Raw genomic sequence first — 18237 nt, forward strand, 5'->3', positions numbered from 1 at the left:
CTAGAGGGCAGACAACCTTCTTTGCTTCGTACGTACTCTCGGGCAATTCGTTGTCCTTTGGAAGCATATCCTTTATCATTACCAGCAACTTTCCAAATCCCTTGTCAGATACACCATTCTCTGCCTTCCATTGCAGCAATTCCAGTATGGTGCCCAGCTTTTTCTTGTCACCTACGTAATTCGGGTACAACAATTTTTTGTGATCCTCTAACATGCGCTGCAACTTCTTCTTCTCCAAATCACTTGCGCAGTTTCTCCTTGCATCGGCAATGGCCCGACCTAGATCATCAACGGGCTCATCTGATGCCTCTTCTTCAGCTTCTTCCCGCATTGCCGGCTCAGCTTCTTCCCGCATTACCAGCTCAGCTTCTTCCCCCATTGTTGTATCATCGTATTCAGGGAACCCATGGCCAGGATAGCTGTCGTCGTCCTCTTCTTCTTCATTGTCTTCCATCATAACCCCTCTTTCTCCGTGCTTGGTCCAAACATTATAGTGGGGCACGAAACCGGACTTAAACAGGTGGACGTGAATGGTTCTTGACTTAGAGTAATTTAGACCATTCTTACAGACAGCACATGGACAAGGCATAAAACCATCCTCCCGCTTGTTTGCCTCAGCCGCAAGCAGAAAAGTTTGCATGCCATTAATGAACTCGGGAGAGCATCGGTCATCATACATCCATTGTCGGATCATCTTCAATACACAGCACCAAAAACACCAAATTAATACAAGTTCATACATAAAGTTCATACAACACTTAAATGCAACAAACAAATAACTCTCTAGCTAAAGCATTTAAATGCAACAACAAATGCGATCAAGATCGCAACTAAGGTAACAATTGATCCAACAGCATAATGATACCAAGCCTCACTATCGATGGCATATTTTCTAATCTTTCTAATCTTCAAGCGCATTTTCTCCATCTTGATCTTGTGATCATCGAAGACATCGGCAACATGCAACTCCAATTCCATCTTCTCCCCCTCAATTCTTTTCAATTTTTCTTTCAAGTACCCGTTTTCTCTTTCAACTAAATTTAACCTCTCGACAATAGGATCGATTGGAATTTCCGGTTCACATACCTCCTAGAAAAAATATCTATGTCAACTTGATGGGCATAATTTGTCATAAACATGAAATGCAACTAGTTTTAAAAGAGAATATATATACCACATCCGAATCATAACATGGACGAGAGCCGACGGGGACGGATATCAAAACCATGGCACTATGTATAACAAACAACGTACGGGTAAGATAATTATACGAGTAACTATATATCCAAATCACACAAACATCAATTTTTATATAAAATTTCATGAACAAGAGGCTCACCACAAGGTGGTGCCGGCGACGGGACGGTGCGGGCGATCGACGGTGGTTACGGCGGAGATTTTGAAGGCACTAAGTAAACCACACCTACATATGCAAACTAAGTGTTATTTTGACCTCAATTTGCATATAAATCAAATACTACCACATATAATTCCTCCCAAATTACTAAACTCACAAATTAAACACTATATAAAGCATTGCAAGAGCTAATCTAGCAATGAGAGATGAAAGGACAAAGTTGCTAACCTTTGTGATCATTTGAATCGATGGGGACCTTCAAATCTTGACAAATTTTGGGCAAAATGTGTGATGAGCTCGAGAGAAAGAGGGGAAGAACAGAGAGGGAGGGGAAAGGGGAAGAACAGAGCGAGCTCGGGTGGACGAAGGGTTTATGTAGGACGACCTTTAGTACCGGTTCGTGACACGAACCGGTACTAAAGGTGCTGGAGGGGCCCCAGACTGACAACATCCTGCCATCACTCTCATTAGTACCGGTTCGTGGCACGAACCGGTGCTAAAGGTTCGCCGCGAACCGGTACTAATGAGAGCGGCCCGGCTAGCCGTTGGAACCGGCACTAATGGACACATTAGTACCGGCTCAAATTCAAACCGGCACTAATGTGCTTCACATTTGACCCTTTTTCTACTAGTGTCATAGGATAGCTTACAATACTAAGTTCTAGAGCATATTTAGCTAATCTAACTCGCTCAAAAAAAAGAAGCTAATCTAACAGAATCATGATTACTTCTCCTCTCTTCATGCACAAAGGTAAATTACACTTTAGCTTGCTCTGTGATCTCCAATATAATACTGAAATCGCATGGGTATCTCCTGTTCTTTAATGCAGAAAGCTGACTCTAAAGCGGAATAATTTGCAAACACTAATTAAGATTATTCTTAACATTAAGTAGCATACAATCAAGCGAGCGGTGCCTTCCATCGGTTTTTTCAAATTCCTTTGTACTTTTCAAAATATTATGCACATAGTTTTTTAGTTCCTTTTTACATTTTAAATATTTATGATTTTTTTAAATCACGGACATTTTTTAATATCCAAGATTTAAAAATAAAATCCGACAACATTTTTTGTAATACATGTACATTTTAAATCTTGAGAACATCTCTTTAAATCTGTGCACATTTTCTGATTTTACCGATATTTTACAAATTCTTGAACGTTGCCTGGTTTGGCATCCATTACGAATTTACGATCCACATGAACAAACCGATGAATATTCAATTTCTTGTCGACCATACATTAAAAATGGATGGATTCAAAGGATCTATGCATATGGATGTACCTTACTGACAACTCAAGGTTTCTTCACGACCTAATCATCAGATACCGCAGCCGCGCCGACGTTAAGGACCAGGTGCAGCACACGATTACTCGTAGTATGATTCAAGGAATGTGTCTGCGCATACGTAAATATAGGCCCTCAAGCCATGGCACGGCTGCACGGCCAGGCACATTTGCACGCTAGCTGCTTCATTCACCAATCAGGGTGGCCTTGCAACGTACGAAAGAATCAACCGCATGTCAAGACTATATAAACAAACGATCGTGAGATTATGAGCACCACATCACCACACAACCATCAGCGACAAATCAATATAGACCGTACTCATCAGCTTGCGCGCTCCAGTTTTCGGATCAGCTACATATATCATAAGTTGTGAAGTTTCGAGGGCAACCATAGATATGGCTCGAGCTCGAGTTGTTGCAGTGGTGCTGCTGGCGGTCGGCAGTTTGCTGCTGTCTGCGGCTGCGGACACCGCAACTGCGCCATCCCCGCAACCGTTCGTCTGGCAGAAGGCGCATGCAACGTTCTATGGTGGTGCTGATGCCTCTGACACAATGGGTAATCAGTCAAGTCACGCCACTATATCTATCTAGTGCGTGCATGCCTGCTTCATCTTTTTCTTCTGTCTATTAACAGTTGCAATGTGTATTATATATTGCAGGTGGCGCATGCGGGTACGGCAACCTCTTCGCTGAAGGTTACAGGACGCGTACGGTGGCTCTGAGCACCGTGTTGTTCAATGACGGCGCCGCGTGCGGGCAGTGCTACAAGATAGCATGCGACCGCAAGCGCGCGGACCCATTGTTTTGCAAGCCTGGTGTGACGGTCACCGTCACGGCCACGAACTTTTGCCCGCCCAACGATGCCCTCCCCAATGACAACGGCGGCTGGTGCAACACGCCAAGGCCGCACTTCGACATGGCCCAGCCGGCCTGGGAGAAGATTGGTGTTTATAAAGGTGGCATCATCCCCGTCATGTACCAAAGGTATATATGCGCTTCTTATTAGTTTAAAAATTAGTCTAGAGTCACCGGAGGCACATGACATTAACTTTTTCTATACCACTGCCATACACATGCAGAGTTCCGTGCGTGAAGCGGGGTGGTGTGAGGTTCAGAATCAATGGTCACGATTACTTCAATCTTGTGCTTGTGAGCAATGTTGCTGCAGCAGGCTCGATCAAATCCATGGATGTCAAGAGCTCGCACTCTGAAGACTGGATGCCAATAGCACGCAATTGGGGTGTTAACTGGCACTCGCTGGCGAACCTCACCGGAAAGATGCTCTCCTTCAGACTAACCAACACAGATGGACATACGCTTGTGTTCAATAACGTTGTGCCAAAGGGATGGACCTTTGGGCAATCATTTGTTAGCAAATTGCAATTCTAGCGAGCAATGTCTGTCGACCAATTATTTACCAGGGCAAGTGATGGATTTGTAATAATTATGTTGCATAAAATGCAAGTTATGGCGCTTAATGTTTGTGCTGACTGTAGCACTGATCTAATTTTACCATTCAATTTGTTCATACTCACGGTGCAATTCCTATGGTGTATATATACAAGTTCCAGTTCATTAGATCGATTGCGTATTCTTTAAATTCACTTATATGATGCATTATGTAAATAGATTCTTTCATTCTGTTCCTATGTATGGTAAAACGCTAACATATAAGCATATAAAATATCCATGCAGAAAACAGAAATTATGTATTCCTTTTGAATGTATATATAGATCTTTGATGCACTATATAACTATTTCAAGGGGAATAGATTGGAACAGAAGTCATGAGGAGAGAGAAAGTGGTTGCTTATCTTGGACAGTTTAAGAGAAGTAAAAGTTGAATATGCAAAGTATTGATGTAAAAGTCCTCCTGTCATCTCCTGTTTTGAACCTATTTGATTATAATTCTAATCCAACCCTCTATTTCCAACAGAAGAACTTTGTCAGTATCATATGCAGAAAAAAATCAGTTTATATAATAGACCGATCGAGCTAATTGCCTACTACTCTCGAAAGAGGCTCACACCCCACTTTATAGAAAAAACAAAACCAAAGTACATGGCCAAACAACACAAGGTAGTGGGGTGGCCCCTTACAAAGCAGATTCTGAGATAACTAGATAACATAAAGGCACGTGACTACGTTGCTGAAAAATAACACCGGTAGGCCAGCATACAACACCACAACACCCTAGGAGACCGAAGCTCCACGAGCTGCTGAGTATGAGACGGACGAGGGTCTTCACCCGGAATCGTGACAGGGAGAGCAGAACCACAACGCCGTCCTCAAGAGGAGAGTGGCACCCGCGGGCATCACCACCGTCGGCACCAAAGCAATGAGCTTTCACCCGCAGCTTACTGGTGACACCACGCGTTAGAAAGGACCACCGCGACAGGCACAAGCTCCAGATCCAGTTCTGAACGACGACACTACCAAAGCAGAGCGCTAGCCCGAACCATGCGCCGCTACACCCCTTGCCACCCACACGACCAAAAGGTGTACTTGGGAATTCGGCGTTGGACGTCGACGGCTCGACCTCAACCTACATGAGGATCAGTGGCACTAGACGCGTCAAACGTGGTTAATGAGCCATTCTCAGTACAGTTCTCTCCTGAATATGGAAGATGGGCGAAAAATGTTCCAAGAGCTGAGGACAACAGAGCTGTTATACTAGACTTACAGGTTGTTTTGTCAGAGACTGGCGTGTTCTCTTTCCCACTAATTTCCCTCCCATTGATCTTCATTGTCCCCCTCTCTCCATAAGGATATATAGCTACCGAATGAAGGATGTCCAACACAAGAGTCTACTTTTTGGTGAGGGAAAACTCTTGTGAGTTTTATACATTAACTGCGATGTTCATAGGACAACTTACATATCAATCAAGCCGAACATGGCTGCCAACACTAAGTTCTAGAGCATACTTGGCTAATTTATCTGAATCATGATTACTTCTCTCTTCCTGTTTTTTCATGCACAAAGCTGACTCTAAACAGGACCCATTTGCCAACATTAATTTGTACATATTCGGGTCTGTCTAGGGCATATCTAGATGTGCCCTAGTTATTGCACATCTAAATGACTCAATCAAATATGAACAGAAAAAAGGAAAGAAAAAAATACATTCACGAATCTCCAAGTAAAATCAACGATATATGACTTAGATGAGCAATAATTAGGGCACATGCCGATGTGCTTTAGCAAAACCGTATTCTTAACACTAAGTAGCATGCAATCAATCGAGCGGTGCCTTCCATTGGTTCTTTGAAATTCCTTGTTATACTTTTTAAACATTTATGCACATAGTTTATTAATTCCTTTTGACTTTGAAATATTTATTAGTTTTTTTAAAATGCATTAACATTTCTTAAATTCTGAGTTTTTTTAGAAAAATTCAAACAAAATTTTTGTAATACATGCACATTTTTTTATCTTCAGAGCATCTCTTTAAATCCTTGCACATTTTTCAAATGTACAGATATCTTAAAAATTCTTGAACATTACCTGGTTTAGCATCGATAACAATCCATCAAACTGAATATTTCTTGACAACCATAAATTAAAATGGACGGATTCAAAGATTCTATGCATGGATGTACCTTACTGACAAGTCAAGGTTTCTTCACGACCTGGTCCTCAGATGCCACCGATCGATGTGCGCCGCCGACGTTCAGGACCAGGTGAAGTACATGATCACTCGTAGTATGATTCAAGGAACGTGTCTGCGCGTACATACATACAGTATATCTCTGGATTGGCCCTCAAGCCATGGCTGTGGACACCACAAATATGCCGTCCCCACAACCATATTTGACTGGCAGAAGGCGCAAGCGACGTTCTCTACGGCGGCACTGACGCCTCCGACACAATGGGCAATCATTCAACAGTCACACAACTACATATATCTTGTGTGTGCATGCCCGCTTCATCTTGTTCTTTTGTCTATTAAACCTTGCGATGTATATTATATATTGCAGGCAGCGCGTGCGTGTATGGCAACCTCTTCTCTCAAGGATACGGGACACGCACGGTGGCTTTGAGCACCGTGCTATTCAACGACGGCGCCGCGTGCGGGCAGTGCTACAAGATTGCATGTGATCGCAAGCGCGCGGACCCGTTGTTTTGTAAGCCCGGCATGACGGTGACCGTGACGGCCACTAACATCTGCCCACCGAACGACGCCCTCCCCAATGATAATGGAGGCTGGTGCAACACGCCAAGGCCGCACTTTGACATGGCCCAGCCGGCCTCGGGGAAAATCGGTGTTAAAGGTGGCATCATCCCAGCCGCCCCCTCTTATAAGTTCATAAACTAGTCCAGTGTCACGGGAGTCACATAAAATTAACTCTTGCTATGCCACTGCCATAAACATGCAGGGTTCCGTGCGTGAAGCGGGGCGGCGTGAGGTTTAAAATCAATGGTCATGATTACTTCAATTTTGTGCTTGTGAGCAATGTTGCTGCAGCAGGCTCGACCAAGAACATGGATGTCAAAGAGCAATGATTCTGAAGACTGTATTCCTATGGCACGAAATTGGGGTGCTAACTGGCACTCGTTGGCGAACCTTAGCGGAAAGATGCTCTCCTCCAGACTAACCAACACTGATGGACACACGCTTGTGTGGAACGACATTGTGCCAAAGGAGTGGACCTTTGGGCAATCACTTGTTAGCAAATTGCATTTCTAGCAAGCAATGTCTGCCGAACAATTAATTTACCACGGCAAGTGATTGATTTGTAATAATTAGTTGCATAAAGTGCAAGTTATGGTGCTTAATGTGTGTCTGCTGCTTGTAGCACTGATCTAATTTTACAATTCAGTTTGTTCATATTCACCGGGTAATTCATATGGTGTTTGAAAGATCCAGTTCATTCTGTCGATTGAGTATTCTACAAATTCACCTATATAATGCATTCTCTAAAAAGATTGTGTCAGTCTGTTGCAATTTATGGTAATGCGCTAACATACAAGCATAGAAAAATATCCATGTAGAAAACTGAAATTATGTATTCCTTTTGAACATGTATAGTTTATTACAACTATTTCAAGAGGAAGGGATTTGAACAGAAGTGGTTGGGAGAAAGAAAGTGGTCACTTGTCTTTGGTAATTTAAAAGAAGTAACATTTGAATATGCAAAGTATATATAGATTTACAATTCCTCCGGCCAGGTCATTTTTGAACCTATTTCCCTTTGATTTTAGTTTGGCCCTCCTCTTCGAAGAGAAGAACTTTGTAAGTATCAGTTCTTATTCATATGCAAAAAAAGAAAAGAAAAGCTTATAACTAACCAATGAAGCTAACTGCCTGCAAGTCTTGAAATAGGCTCACACTCTATATAATAAAGCACAAACCAAAGTATTCGGAGAATCTCAAAATGATCGAATCGTTCTATGAGAATCTCAAATTAATTGGAAACGGTTGTATTCAGAGAATTAGGACACCTTGGTCAAAGCGATGGTTTTATTATCATAGTGTCCCTCCTCGATATGCAAATAAGTTTGCTTTCACACCTCCATGGGGAGATTGTGTCGCCAAGAGTTGTCTATAAGAATGAGGAACTCAGTCTGTTTGGGGAGCAACTAGTATAGAAAAGCAGCTTCAGGTGCAAGAATAGAAAAACGAAATCTGAGCCATTTGATGGGAGATGAATGGCACAGATCATGGTGGAGGGGACTGTTCCCACTTAATGTACATTTGACGAAACACCCCCTAGAAATAGATAGATATGAACCATCACTTTTGCAGTAACAACCTCATGTCCCTCGTCCATTTCCAAATCTGCAGAACGTTGATGCCAACCCTTTCAAGCATGTCAATATTCCATTATATGTGAAAATTAAGTCACCCCATTGACGCACAACTAAATGTATATGTCAAACTGGATCATCCAAAACAGAACTACTATTTTATACGGATTATGCAGCATAAAATTAAAGTCAACATTAAGCTTAGCTAGTAATACGCACCTACATCTGAATAGGCTGGTCAAAATCTATGTGAGCAAGGTATTCCATTTCTGGGTCCACTTTGATCCACATACAATGATACATAACATGAGATGATTATTTTTATTACATGACCAGCAAAACTGAGTATTAAGTGCTACTAAAATGATCACCGCTCAACAAGCATTCTAATTAAACTGTACTAGCTTTATTTTTTTAGATAGTACACGCACATGACAGAATATTATTCAGTTGAACTTTGCCTCCAGCTCTAATGCTTGTCGCTCATGGAGCTTCATGTGCAGGGTTAGATAACACCAAAAGAATATGATTCAGTTCGACAGAGGAACTAAAATTATCTTGCGGGCAAATGAGCTTCGCCCTTGCTGTCGTAAACAAGAGAAGCCTTTGCTAAACACTTCTTCTGTCCATATGAACTTTGGATGCTTCTGTTGACAGAGCATCACCCATCTACAAAAACATGAACAAGTTTATAGTTCACATCAGAAGGCAAGGAATTGGAAACAATTATGTTCTTTGGTGGACTAAATGATTGTAAGGGAAACAACAAAGCACACGCGAATATAATGAAGTTCGGCTTGAGCTTGATTTGCATCACGAGCCAAATGGTGAGCTCTAGCTCAGCTCGCGAGCTTAGGGATGAGCTCAAGCTCAAGCTTGACTCATCGGAGGCTTGACGAGCTCGCAGATATTGTTTTATTTACAAAATTCGACCAACACATTACACATGTGATTGACCTTACATTAAAATTCGACAAGCACATACTATTCTAACTTTCATGCATTTGTACTGAAATTAATTTGATTGAGTTTCTGTTAAATCAGAGAACTCAAAAATTCTTTCAAAACAAATATTGTGCTTAAACTTTTCATGCAGAATGGCAGATTTTGTAATATTAAAGAGCTTACATGTAAAAAAAGACCCGGATGGGCAAAGAGTGTACACAAGCATAAAAATACAATCTTGTAACACAACCTAGCATGCAAATAGCTTTAGAAAAGAACTGCAGATGAAAAAGTCTTTCTGGTGTTAGAGAAACCTAACTTTGATTCAGCTTCAAGTGTAGTATTGATGCTTCCCTCTGCTCCTTTAATTGACCATGCTTTCAATCGACTTGGATTCCAATGAGCAGGGCGAAAGACTTCAATGAGCACCATTGAGAGATCAAGAACATAAAAGAACAACGCTGCACTCGTTTAGTATTCATATATACTGCATATAGAATGACAATTATAGCAGAATACTAGCAATGAACATTTACAACAGAATACTACAAAAATATAAAGATTTTGGGATTGGATTGGGGCCAAAATTTGGCATGAGACAGAAACTTGACACTTGATTTGCCAAATACTGGCAACTTTTTGATAGTGCCAAAATTGGTATACATAATCTTATAGGCACTAAGTCACTAAGGGTTACAGATAATACAGATAACACAACCTTGGCATGTCTCAGAATCAATGTAACCAAAGCGTCAACCGATTAATGATCTACAAGCTAAAACATGGCATCATTTGACTTCAGGTTCTGATTAGCATCAGGCATCAGCTATCTAAGCATGCACTTTGTTCCTGTTTTCATGGATGGTTATCCATGAATTTTATTGGTTCTCATATTAATCTAGGAATTTTATTGGTTATCATATTAATCTAGGAACACTCTGTAAATAGCACGAGTCATCCAAAAGAAGAATCTAGATCTATAAATCACGTGCCAATATATGACGATAATACCACATGTGATTGCCGTCACCGCGTAATCCAACTGATATTTCAATGATTTCAGATGGTACCCCATTGTGTCCTGTGTGCAATTGCTCTGATTTAAATAAAGGGACGTGGGAGGTGTGTACTGTGTAAATACATGAGACTGGTTAGGTTGGGTTATCATAGCAAATAATCGTCTATATTTTTTAACGAACCCTGATTTTGCACTTGATGGCGAAATTTACACATAAATAAATGAGGTGATGGATGAACTTAGACGGTCTGATAATTTTTTATTTATTTTTTGCAGCAAAAACTTCCGTTCTATTCATCATCTGTCATGACAGCACAAAGAAAAATAGAAGTAACAAAAATTGCATCCAAGTTTGAAGAGCCAATGCAGGCCGGGGATGCCCAAACCGTATCCCGGGCCGCTGCAGAGTTGCCTCCATTTGTTTGTGTCTTTCCACACCACAGAAAGCCCCTGCATATCTTCATCATAGCCGCAATCATCTTTGGTGGCAGATCGAGAGCTAGCATCGCATGAGTCAGGATCGCACACAGCACTGGCTGGGTGAGAATTAGCTGTACAATTTTGGGCAGAGTTGCAGCCCGCCAATTGGGTAAGGAAGACGACAGTTGGTCCACCAGATGCTGAAACACTGCTGCGAGCTGCTTCCTTAATGTCAACGGTAGCCCAAGGTATCTACACGGGAAGCTTCTAATGGGACAGTGCAGCATAGTTGTCACCATTGCCATTGCATCCTCAGAGCAGTAGCGAATGGGAAAGGCCAAGCTTTTGTACGCATTTAATTGAAGTTCAGATGCCATGCCGTATGGATCCAATACTTGTGCACATGTGTGCAGTTCCACTTCTAATGACTTGAGGAAAACCATTATGTCGTCCGCAAACATGGACACCCATTGCTTCGGTCCTGAGCGTGCCAATGGAGATAGTAGTCCGTGGGATGTAGCTAGGTCGAATAGCCGCTTAAGAGGTTCCATGCAAAGAATGAACAGTGTCGGGGACAGGGGATCTCTGTGTCTCAGTCCGCGGCAGTTGAGATTCTTCTTTCCTGGTGCTCCATTAACGGTATTAACCATGATCAGAGTTGACGATCTTGCTGGCAGCCCACAAATCCACGACCCCCACTTACTTCCAAAGCCCAAACGATGAAGAACTTCAAGGAGGAATGGCCATTATACGGAGTCGAAGGCCTTTGTAATATCTAGCTTAAGTAGAAAGGCTATCTCCTTCAATGCGTGAATCGTCGTGCCATGCATTGGACGAGCATGAAATTATCATGCAGTGACCGTCCCTTCACAGACGCATTCTCGTGGATCCCCACCCTTGGGAGCTCTTCCGCCAACCTTGTTGATAGGACCATGTCAAATATTTTGATCGCGCCATGCACTAGGCTCACAGGCCTAAAATCCCGGAACTCGACCGCCCCATCCTTCTTAGGCAGCAAAGAGATGATTGCTCTATTGATTGTCGGCATCTGCCATATGTCAATGGTAAAATAGCTTGAAAGCATGCATGAAGTCCACTTTGATTATATGCCAGCAAACGGCATAGAATCTGCCGGTAAAGCCATCCGGTCCCGTCACTTTATCTTTGGGCATGTCCTTGATCCCCTTCTCCACCTCGTCCACTGAGAACGGTGCGTCTAGATGCGCAAGATTGAACGTAAGAATCCCAAGCGCCTCCATGTTGATTGTGTGCGCATGTTCCGGAGCCAAGCCAAATATGTTATCATAGTATGTGTCCACTGCCTCCTCAATTTTTTCCTGGCTTGAGAGGATGCTCCCCTCATGCTGCAAAGTGGTCAGTGTATTCTTCCTATAGCGGTGCTTGGCGTGGCTATGGAAGAACTTCGCGTTAGCATCACCGCATAAACAATACTACCGGCACTTTGACCCCATTTTTAACCTGACCCCTGCGTCGCAAGCCCTTGGCGACACGGGGGAGATCGTCTCGCCGCGCCCTAGGCCTCCTTGCCCCGATCTCTCCTTCCCGCCGCCGCCCGAGTTCACGTCGGCGAAGCCCGGGCTATGGGTTGTGACTACGGCGGCGGGGACTTCTCCCTCGCTCGCGATGGTGTCTCCATCTGGCATCGGCGACATGGTCACTCCGGTGATTGGGCGACGCGGTGCGGCGGGATCCCGGCGGCGGATGTGGCGGCGGCGAAAGCGGCAGCACGGCCTCCCGCGGCAGAGGCGCCCCTGTGGCGGTGGCCTGAACCTCGGATATCGCTGGGCCCAAATGGGCTTAGGTGGGTCGACCCCTGCATTGACAGCCCCTGGCGACACATGGGAAATCATGCAGCCGCGCCCTAGGCCTCCTTGCCCGATCTCTCCCTCCCGCCGCCGCCCGAGTTTACGCCGGCGAAGCCCGGGCAGTGGGTTGTGAAGGCGGCGGCGGTGTCTTGTCCCTCGCTCGTGGTGGTGTCTCCATCTGGCATCGGCGACATGGACACTCCAGCGATACGGCGGCGCGGTGCGGCGGGATCCCGGTGGCGGATGTGGCAGCGGCAACAACGGCAGCGCGGCCTCCCACGGCGGAGGCGCACCTGTGGCGATGGCCTGAACCTCGGATCTCGCCGGCCCCAGATGGGCTTAGGCGGGTAGACGGATCTAGTGCGCGGCGGCAGGCTGGCGCGATGGGCCTGACGTAACCGACTGTTGTGACACCACAGTGCTGCTGTGGCACCATGGTGGTGCCGTGGCCAGTCAGGCGGTGGCTGGGTCCTTTTGGTCCGGTCCCTGGCGTAGAAGGTGGCGATCCATGCACAAAAAACTGGATGGAGTTTTTCGAACAGATCTGGGTGAAAACCTGCTCTCAGCTAGATGCCAAGACTGGCGATGGTGGCGCTCTTCAGTGTCGCTCCATTCTTGGAGGTATCGCCGTGGAGAAGTTCTAGCCAACATCTGCTACATCCGAGGGAAACCCTAGATCAGTAGATCCGAAAATGGCGGCGCTCTTGTGTCGTTTCCCTCTGGGGGCGTCGTTCTTGGAGGTGTGCACAGGCTCGAGGGACGATTGAAACGCAACTTTGGTGGAGCGGTGTTTCATCCTACACATTGATGATGACGGATCTCGACGGTGTGGCGCAGTGCAGATTTGGCGTCCGGTGTGCGAGGATGGACTCGCGCAGGAGGACGACGCTGTCTGGCGTCGTGGTGGCGTCGATGGGAGAGAGGCCTGACACGGTCGATGCATCAGTTTCCGCTCTGAAGATGGATCGATGGAAGACGGTGGTGTCAAGCCTTGCAAGGTGCGCATGTGGTTCCCGTTGTGAGTGCGCCGGACCGGTGTGTACCTAGTCCCGGTATGTGGCTAGGCTGGGGCATTCGACGTTAGATGTTAGACTTTGGTGCGATGTCTATTTGGTATTAGGCTCAGACATTCGGCACCCCTTCATCAAAGGGATAGGAGTAGCAACAGGTGTTGCCTGAATGGTGGCTTCAGGAGTATTACTTTGTAAGGTCTTTGTGAATAATTAATAAAATGGTTGCATGCATGTTAGGGCTGCTGTCCACGGGTGAAGGCTGGCTCGTTTTAGTCACACCTCGACTACACGAGGAGGCCAAGACCAGCTTATAAGGAAGAGTATGCCTCCACCTTTCAGTCCGGCCTTTTGGCATGGAGTGGGCTCTCCGCTGAATGCTGGCCCATGGCCAAGTCAAGTAGCATATGACCTTCATAGCAATCGCTATTTGCATTTTGATATTACCTATCCACGGATCACTCCAACTTTGTAGCCTCTTTGCCGCTGCCCTTGGTTTGGGATCTTGCACGACGTACGGGTACCCTCCGCCGGCACTCCATTCCAAACCTCCTCCATGGTTTCAGGAAAGCCCAATGTGCAGTGCTGCTCACATGTGCAAGAGTTTTGCGATGGAGTCAACCAGGGGCTAGCAGCAGTTTTATCTAGATCGAAGCGACAGACCCCTCATGCACAGAAAAAGCGAACGCGCCAAATAAGAGTCCTGGTTACCAACCCAAGGCGTAGCTCTCGCCTGGCCAAGGGCACGGGACGGGGATCAGCAGCATCAAAGCAGCAGGCGGTGTTAATCCGCAAGCTGTGCCTGGCACATCAAGGCGAGGTTATTTCGGGCGAAATCGTGCAGGCGTACATGGAGTTGTTCGAGCGCCCCTTGTCCGACTCGCACATTGCAGCCATCCTAGCGCTATTGGGCTGTGGCCATTCCATCCTTGCGATGATTGAGCATACAGGGGAGGTTGAGGAAAATAGAGGAAAATATATCACATATTTTGCATGTCATTAGGAGTTGTTTGATAGTACTAGTAGTACATGATTAAAATAATATGGTGCCCCCGCAACAGTTTGCCAGTTAAAATAGATGATGAAATCACCAAGAGAAGAACCAGATGTCTGGCCGATGCGTACAGATTGTCCAAATACAACGGTGCATACAAAGTTTGGTCACGACTCTCGTCCTAATTTGTTCATGCAGAAGGATCGAGAGGCTAGAGCAATGATTATGAGTACATCTTGACGTAGGTGCCAAGCGCGTTAACATATGAATTTGAACGCCCATGGAAGCCGATTATCTTTCCGCCCGCTGCAAGGAGCTCGAAGGCAGCACCCTGCTTCTCCCCATAAGGTCCAAAAGTGCGCCGGTTGCCGACAAAAGTGAGTGATTTCACAATGAGCCCGTGACCGGAATAGTCTACGTGCCCTTCCACGCCGGTGAGGTACTCGTCCGCCTCCAAACAAATCTAGTAGGCATACAAAACAACAAGATGAATCATCTTCATTATTGCGTACGTGCAAGTTTACCAGCTGTTACAAATATAAGATTATCTGAAAAAAGACGACAGAAAAATGTACTGTAGGATATATACCTCTGAGGGTTCTCCTGCAGGGGAACCCCACTGCTCGGTCTCCTCCTCCCGGCCGTCCCGGTCGTACGACACCGACATGGCGTCCAACACATCGCTACGGTGCCACACAACCAGCTTAACGATATGGCAAACGCCGCGCACGTCCATGTCTTTCTCGTTGCCACCGCAGCCGCCGAAAGGGCCTATCTTCACAATCCCTCGTGGGAGGATGCCGGAGTCAGTTATGCTGATGGGGCACGTCTTCTCGTGTTCATCCTTCTCGTGGTAGAGCATCTTCCCGGCAGTGCACACATAGAAAGCGTTGGGGCAGGCAACACGGACGGATCGCAGGACGCGCTCGAGGGGCAAGCAGCGGCTGTACCGCGTGGGAATGGAGCAGCGGGTGTAGCCGGTTTTGATGAAGCACGAAGCGCATTTGTCCTTGTCCGGGAGGCTGTCGTGGCACGTCGAGCACAAGACATGCCCAGCTGCGCACTGCACCGGCCGCACGTTATAGATTCAAACAAGAGATCTTGCTTGAGACTAACATTATTAGTCCACTTGTAGCATGGACTAGTTAGTACCTGGAACACCGGGGGTACGAGGGGGCGAAGGCATCCGGGGCAATCGAGAGCCTCCGAGTCGACGTCGACGACGATCACCTTGGGGGCGGCAGAGCTGCTGCCGCCGTGAAGCTGCTGCTCCGGTTCGGCGATTGTCTTCTCCATCTGGCGATACAAGACTGGGGTATGGCTCTGGGTGGCAGGTCACATGGGAAGATGGAGCACATATATATAGGCTCCAGCTTCTTGTTGCAGGTTGTACCAAGCCACCAACCCGCAATGCACTAATGGCATGCAGCTCACAGTCGGCGAGGCGCCTTGCTCCTTTTCGAGAAAATCACATTTATCATCAAGTTTGATATCCGGCATCTACTGCAAGCAGTCAACTTTCGTAGTACAAGTACTCCGGGCCAACTTACAAAATTCAAATTTAAACATGTAAAAATATTCTGAAAACAAATCATGGCTGTTTACAACACATATGTCGACAACCGCTAAAAAATTCAGAATGGTAGCATTTGAAACGTTTACATTTCAATTTTGTAGGTTGGTAGCATGGTAGCATTTGAAGATTGGTATCACCTGATATTTTCTTAGGCACTCCTTGCAAACTTCCAGGGCCGGCCCTAGCATCTCGGAGGCCCTAGTGCGAAGATGGTACAATGGGCCCTACGGTCACACCTTACTTCTTCATGTTCGCTTCGCTGATGCACGTCGCAGCCGCAAGTCCGTTCAAACTATCCATATGACACAACAGTAATTTTAAACAAATATTTTATGATCTATCTAGAAGTAGCAATTTGAAATTCGAACAAAAACACAAACACCTTCCATACAAGAACAGTAGAGAAATGTCACAAGATAAATCCCAGCAACATCTAATCGTCATTGTCATGTGGTAATGTGGTGATGGTCGATCATCTTTAACATGAAACAATTACTTGCGTGAGAATTTCATGCAAGAGAATCGTCACATAATTCGCAATAAACAAGAAAAGAAGGACAATCCATAGGATGAACAATTTACCTGTGGACTGGTGCTGGTGTCAACGCCTTAGCGGCAAGCCGAATGTGGTGCATCTTCAGCTCGTCGCCGGTGCCAAGGAGGTCACCACGAGGGCCTTGTCGCCGTGGGTACTTACAGAAGAACCTATCTACTATTCGATCTACTACTAGTATAAAACTCACTGGAAAATAAATTAAGGAGATGATATAACTGAAAATCTATTCATGAGCGTCGCTTGGGGTCCAACTCCTGGGAACTTGGTGCAATTAATTGGGAGAGGGAGAAGATTGGACGGGAAGAAGAACAAACCGGCGGCGCTGTCTCACACAAAACGAAGCAATTAGGATTAATTCTCATGGCTGGCTCCACCGCCCTTAATGGGCTGCGAGTGCTACCTTAGTTTATTTTTTCCCTTCAAATGTACCAATACATGTGCACAGAGAGTATGGTGGGCCCCTGGACATGCTGGGCCCTAGGCGGCTGCACTCCTCGCCATGGCTTAGGGCCGGCCCTGCAAACTTCTGCCTATACGGCATGTAGTGGCACCAATCTGTACATCTCTACTTTTATAAAAAGACAGAGTTGGTGATGATGGTATGCTTGCCATCCTACAATATAGGCCGTCCGATTTATATCTGACGGATAAGAAGAAAACTATGTCAATTTTGCAAAAAGATACTCATATCTGTCTATACGGCATGTAGTGGCATTAATCTGTTCATCCTTTTCTCCCACAAGATAAACTACTCGTATACGATGTTCCGTGCAACGCACGGGCATCTTGCTAGTTATTTAAAAGTTTGAGTGAAAATCAAACTGTGGGAATGCAACGTTGCTGTGTCAATCGAAAACAAAGAAGTTATTTTCGGATAATTGTCGAAACAATTTAGCTATATGTCAGGTGCTTGAAAAGAGATTTTTTTTGTCAGTCATTTTTTGTCCGTTCATTTCTGCTTTGAGATTCGTACTTCCTTTTTCCTTCCTGTTTTGGGGCTGGTTCTTTTTACTGGGTATATATTTGGGTCAGTCAATTCATTAATGGGCTAAAGCCCATTACCACTGTGACTCAGCCCTCCCCTCTATCCGATTATTTTTAATGTTTTTATGTGTTTTTGCTTTTGTTCATTCTTTTCCTTTATTAGTCCGTTTGTGTGGGTATTTTGGGGATGTTGGGTGAGTGTAAATGTATATTCGCAAATAATACAAAATATATGTGAAAATTGCACTGCTATATGATTAATCTTTGCATACTATATAAAATATAATTTCAGTGAAAAAGTTAATAACATGCCACTAATTCATTGTTCCTTATAAAACTTCATTGTTTTGATATTTTATCTAGTTATTATTTTATTTCCTTTCTTCTTGAAAGCTAATGCCAATGCCAATAATTCATTCCTCCTTAGTAACATTTTTTTTGCAAAAAAACCATTGTTATATGCTTATTCTTGCATATTTTTAAAGAGCATATTTTTGTGTATATCGTGTGGAA

General features: G+C 44.9%; 1 protein-coding gene and 1 pseudogene across 1 annotated transcript; both read left to right on the forward strand.

The window, feature by feature from the left end:
- Nucleotides 1-3042: 3042 nt before the first annotated feature.
- Nucleotides 3043-4120, forward strand: LOC119270999 (expansin-A24-like). Its single transcript, XM_037552979.1, has 3 exons — nt 3043-3202; nt 3306-3630; nt 3726-4120. Exons 1-3 carry the CDS (start codon nt 3043-3045, stop codon nt 4033-4035), a joined length of 795 nt encoding a protein of 264 aa, XP_037408876.1. The 3' UTR covers nt 4036-4120.
- Nucleotides 4121-6415: 2295 nt separating this feature from the next.
- On the forward strand, nt 6416-7334 carry LOC119271760 (annotated as a pseudogene).
- Nucleotides 7335-18237: the final 10903 nt, after the last annotated feature.

This window comes from Triticum dicoccoides, chromosome 3A (genome assembly GCF_002162155.2).
Source record: "Triticum dicoccoides isolate Atlit2015 ecotype Zavitan chromosome 3A, WEW_v2.0, whole genome shotgun sequence".
Lineage (NCBI taxonomy): Eukaryota > Viridiplantae > Streptophyta > Magnoliopsida > Poales > Poaceae > Triticum > Triticum dicoccoides.

Bases quoted from the DNA above. Each gene is read 5' to 3' on its own strand.
- LOC119270999 (XM_037552979.1), top strand. From the start codon at position 3,043: ATGGCTCGAGCTCGAGTTGTTGCAGTGGTGCTGCTGGCGGTCGGCAGT. The intron at 3,203-3,305 runs GTAATCAGTCAA...TATATATTGCAG, and splicing joins TGATGCCTCTGACACAATGG to GTGGCGCATGCGGGTACGGC. The intron at 3,631-3,725 runs GTATATATGCGC...ATACACATGCAG, and splicing joins ATCCCCGTCATGTACCAAAG to AGTTCCGTGCGTGAAGCGGG.